The 5254-nt window shown below is 36.6% G+C and overlaps 2 protein-coding genes across 4 annotated transcripts; both read left to right on the top strand.

Moving 5' to 3' along the window:
* On the top strand, positions 1-2776 carry LOC110860085 (zinc finger protein 644). 2 transcript variants are annotated; one of them, XM_035860031.1, is made up of 6 exons: positions 1-177; positions 455-898; positions 1222-1578; positions 1653-1772; positions 1984-2118; positions 2343-2776. In XM_035860031.1, the coding sequence occupies exons 2-6, from the start codon at positions 460-462 to the stop codon at positions 2519-2521; spliced, it is 1230 nt and encodes a 409-aa protein (XP_035715924.1). In that variant the 5' UTR covers positions 1-177; positions 455-459; the 3' UTR covers positions 2522-2776. The 2 variants fall into 2 exon arrangements, with proteins under 2 accessions (XP_035715924.1, XP_035715925.1); XM_035860032.1 differs by having other exon boundaries at positions 1240-1578.
* A 1063-nt stretch (positions 2777-3839) lies between these two features.
* Positions 3840-5254, top strand: LOC110860121. 2 transcript variants are annotated; one of them, XM_022109184.2, is made up of 4 exons: positions 3840-3967; positions 4071-4261; positions 4598-4754; positions 4830-5254. In XM_022109184.2, exons 2-4 carry the CDS (start codon positions 4146-4148, stop codon positions 5124-5126), a joined length of 570 nt encoding a protein of 189 aa, XP_021964876.1. In that variant the 5' UTR covers positions 3840-3967; positions 4071-4145; the 3' UTR covers positions 5127-5254. The 2 variants fall into 2 exon arrangements, with proteins under 2 accessions (XP_021964876.1, XP_021964875.1); XM_022109183.2 differs by lacking the exon at positions 3840-3967 and having other exon boundaries at positions 3974-4261.

Genomic DNA, 5254 nt, shown 5'->3' on the forward strand with positions numbered 1-5254 from the left:
CCCTCGAACACAAATAAAACACCAGCAGCTGACTGACTCAAAGAAAAATAAATCTACCACAAAGCGAAAAGCCGACTAAAATCTCTCTCTTGTACTCAATTTGTTTCTTTAATTAAGTTAAATTTACCCATTGCAAATAGTTCATTTACACGATTTACTCATCCTTCAGTACAATAGGTGGGTATGTAAATGAGTGTCATTTAACCGAATAATTAGAATGCACAAAATCATACGTATTTACATGATTATTTGCGTGATTATTTGGAAAATTGTAATCGATACAATGTAACCTGTTATATTGTTAAATCATGCTGAGAATTAACCTGTAATTCTATGGGCTACGAGCCTTGAAAGAATTATTCATTGAATAAATTATTATATATATTATATATATTATTATCATACGTATTTACATGCTTACAGTTCAATTTCGTATTGTTTCTTATCTTTACAGAGAAAATGTGGGGCGCAGAGGTATTTCCAAGGTCTACGAAAAATAGGACAGGACATATTTTGCAAGATTTACTTTCCTCCACGGTCCGTTTGACGAGATTAAACTCCATTCCCCCCAAGGAACGACCCCTGAAAATCAAGGAGAATAATTCGTCCCCAGAATTAATTCAGTCGTTCTGTTCAATCTGCTCCGAATGGACAAATCTGAGTCCTCTCGCCGTCCAAGAAATAGAAATCCTTGCCAAATTCGTTCTTAATCAGGAGCAAATTTCTCTCATTTTACAATCTGATGATCATCCTCCTTCAATATTGTGTTGCAAAATTTGCTCCTCTGCGATCCTCTCCTTGGCAAAGCTGTCCACACGAATAGAAAATATTACGATCTCTCTACGTGCCGTCATTTCCAGCAGGAACGGATTGTTCAATAACGAGTCCAAAATTGGTGGTAAATAACAATCGACTCGATTATTTACTTAATCGGGTTAAATTCAATCATAATTAAATTATGCTTTTATACAGGGTGGTTTAAATGTCAGGTTACAATGGAAAATCTTTCAATGGGAAAGATTCGTAAATTTCCATTAGTTACAGATTTAGGATTATTAATTTTTATCAAAACTTATGCAACGCTGATCACAAAATTCTTAAAATATTGAATTTCAGAGGCAAAATTTCGGTTACTAATGGAGATTTGCGAATTTTTCTAATTTGAAAAATTTCCCATTGTAACCTGACATTTAAACCACATTGTATATTCACGCAATTTAGAATTGTCCTATGAAACAGCGGCTGACACCGGATGTCCTGTTGACAAGAATTCTAACAATGACCATGACGACGACGAGCAACAATTAACAGGATATATTGACGAGGAAGAATTCCTCGTAAAAGTCGAGCCAACCAGCGACGACGACGAGGACGACGATGACCGTTATAAAAGCCTTTCTGATCCTCTCTACGACCCAGACAGGCCACAAACTCCTGACGACGACACCTCTGACCTTGCAAAATCCGAGGTCAAACCTCCACCGAAATTTGTTTGCCACGTGTGTCGCTTGAAATTCTCCAAAAATCAATCCCTCTTTTTCCACATGAGGAACATTCATCCCGATGGTGATTTTTCTAGTGAGTTTTATTTCATAACAATTGTATAACCATTTTTAAGACATGAATGTAACTCACTATCATTTATTCTTTAGATGTGCAAACTGGTTTACTACCAAGGCCATTTGCATGTAAAATATGCAACATGAAATTTGCCAGAAATGATAATCTCTTTTTCCACATGAGGAACATTCATCCCGATTCTGATTTTTCCGGTGCGTTTTATTACATAACAATTAACAATACATTATATATTACTACTGACTCAGAATTACTTCACCAAAAATTTGATTCCCGCTTCGTATCCCTACCATACCAATAGCATGGGAAGGATACCAGCGCGGGATGGAAAAGATAAACTGAGTTGATATTATGCATAGTAATTTATGTAAATCACTCAAATTTATCATTTCATTTCTGTTCTAGACGTGCAAGCTCGTTTTCGACCAAAGAAATATGCGTGCAAGTTATGTAACATGAAATTCGCCCTAATTCCAAACATCAGGAGACACTTGAGGAACAAGAAAAAACACCCAAATCTTTCCGATGCTGACATTTCGGGTGAGTTTTACTTTACTACAAACTCATACATGCAAAAATTAATATATACCGGTAATAACTTCTTATCGGATAGTTATTAGTTTGTTTGTGACTGGCAAAATTTTTCATTGCCACAACACAACATTACCACACGGTCATAAATACATATATCTATGAACTAATAATGAATGATTTTATACCGGTTTGCGAAGTGTTCTTTCTACCTTTAAACCTTGTTTTTGCAGTTCTGGAGTCCGAGATAGATACTGAACCAAAGTTTGTGTGTGAAGTATGCCAACCGAATGTCGCATTCGCCGAAAATGAAGATTTCGTTCGCCACTTGAGGGACAAGAAGATTCATCCAGAATTTCCCGGTCCTCAAATTGCCTCTGACTTTTATAACAAAATGTGTTCCGTCGAGTGATCAAAAACAAAGCACATTCTCTGGTAGCATTTATTTATAAACACAGTTTTGCAATCCGTGAAGTTGTTCACAATTTATTGGTTGTCAAAATCAACGCTGGAAAACTTCACTTGATTATACATACGTACATACTTATGTATGCACTTATATAAAATATCTTTATTTTTGAAACGTGTTTATATATTACATACTCTGCCAGTTCAAAATTGTAAACATTTACTCAAATATGTCCTGGCTAAAAATAAAGACTGAAAAATATAACATAATTTTGCATACATACTTTTGTTGCTCGCATATGTAAGACACGAGTCCGCATTTTGAGAAATTTTATGAGGTATTTTTATTACCATGCTCAAAAACATGGGTAAAATTGTACAAGCCAATAATGACACTATTTCTTTTCAATGCGAATATAAAAGATTTAATACGTAATCACGAAATTAATCATCATTAATTATTCCAAATCCGCCAAACTTTGGCTCCCGTGGCCAAACGGTACAAACAAATTCAACTAAATCGGCCACTTTTGAATCTAGTTGATAATTATGCGACGCTTGAATTTAAAGAAGTTGTTACATTTAATATGCTAAGTGGGTCAGGTTTCAGGTTGAGTAAGGCGTGGTAGCGCACAATGTTCAAGTTCCTTAGCTACAACATATTTTCAAAAAAACAAATAATCTAATTTTTCAGAATGTAAAAAAATTAATTGGATTGTAAATTTTAAAGCCAAAAGGCAATCAATTTTCCACATTGTCGACCAAATATTCTTCTTCGACTTGTCCTCCACATTTACTTGTCCAACAACGAGTTGCTCTTCCTTCGACTTGTCCTCTACAAAATGTCCGACGACGATTTATCACCAACCCCTGGTGATGAATATTATCGTCCGGTGCTTCGCTCAATTTCTTGTAAAGTTCCTGCAAACTACCGACTGTTCGTCGCCAGCATGATTGATCTCTCACATTTGGACAAGGTTAGTGACGTAAAAGTAGCATATTAATGTATTTGCCAATTTTGCTTTAATCCTCTTGCCCGAGCCTGCTGTCCTTCATTGTTAAGAGCATAGATGATCGATATGCAAATGTGCACAATATTATGCTTAAATTGTCCTTCATGATCTCATCGCTGTGGAAGTCGAGGCTTAATGGATCACCAGTGGATAATTTTTATGTTACGTAAATAAATCTATTTTTGCACGAGTTCCAAATAAAGTGTGCAACGTCGCCTGGATGCCCGGAGTCGTCAGGATGGACAGTCGATTACATAAGTAGTTTATCATAACGGAAAAATGGGATTATGCGATGCCACAGTCCAGACGGCTCCAAAGAATTAAAGGATAATTGTGTGTCAGGCTGCTGCCATTCCTTTAACTTGAGCGATATGGGATACGATCTGACTATAAAAAGCGGTCAGTAGGCTATAAGCGAAAGTTAGAGAAACGTCAGGGTGAAGAATTTTTTTATATTAAAAAAATAATTTTTTACAATTCATTCATAATTATCCCCAATTCTAAATACGAATTATATATTCTTTGACTAAATTATTGCAGCGACATCTACCCATCAGCACTTTAATATTGTTACCATTATAATCTACCATTTCCGGTTTTCTTCCTTGCAATAAAATGGGACTAACGACAGGCCTCCTCGTTTTTGTGACAGGCTGTGCACTTGTCACACTTGCCACTGCATCTTCTTCTCCCGATACGATGGAAGTTCAATACTTCAACGTTAGCGTGTAGTAAGTTGGGAAACATTTTTTCTATTTAATATGGGAGCGTTCATAAAATACGTAATGAGAACTTTAATCTTTGAAATGCACCTCACCCCCCAGAGTATTGATGAGATAACCATTTCTTTATTCGTTTATGTCTACGGACCGTTCATAAATTATGTAACGCGAAAATGAGATTTTGCTATCTCCTCTCGCATTACATAATTTATGCACGGCGCCTTATGGGAAGAGGTGGAGTGTTAATGAGACGTAGTTTATGAACGACCCTATAATACTGTGAGGTTAGCATAATTGCTACAAAAATTGATTAAATTTAAACTTGTATATGCAATTCGTTGATAGCAATTTGCCCAACCGAGACACTATGCCCGGCGACTTGAGCGACCCCTACGTGATTATTCGGAACGGCGCAGGCGTCCGAGTGTACGAGTCAGGGTATTACGAGAACAGGGTAAATGCCACGTTTTATGGGGTCAATTTTAACGTGGTGCCCAATGAGGTTAGTAATTACATATTTTTTAATGAACAATTTTTTAAATTTAATTACACTAAAAAAACAAATATTTATTATCAGAGGTATGAAATTGATTTTCGTGATCACGATGACATTTCCGGGGACGAGGCTTGTGGTAGTGTGTACGTACAGGGGGACAACTTGGTGGGAGATATCCACAGATTGAGTAACCCCACTGGGGGATTGGTCGTCTTTAGGTGGAGATCTGTTACAGATCCGCCAACCACCACGACGGAAATGACAACAACAACAACGCCAACCACTACCACGCCAACTACGACCACGCCAACTACGACTACAACTAGTTGTCCGTGCTGCACTAGAGAATACATCATGTCTCAGTGTGCCTCCTTTTAAGGGAACGATGATATATTTAAAAGGGCCCAAAGCAGTCCTACAAATAATGGTGAACTACACATAAAATTTATTATAATTACAGTAATAATGAATGGAATAAAAAACACTGTAATGCAAAGATTTGTAAA

This window comes from Folsomia candida, unplaced genomic scaffold (genome assembly GCF_002217175.1).
Source record: "Folsomia candida strain VU population unplaced genomic scaffold, ASM221717v1 Fcan01_Sc029, whole genome shotgun sequence".
In the NCBI taxonomy this organism is placed as follows: Eukaryota; Metazoa; Arthropoda; class Collembola; order Entomobryomorpha; family Isotomidae; genus Folsomia; species Folsomia candida.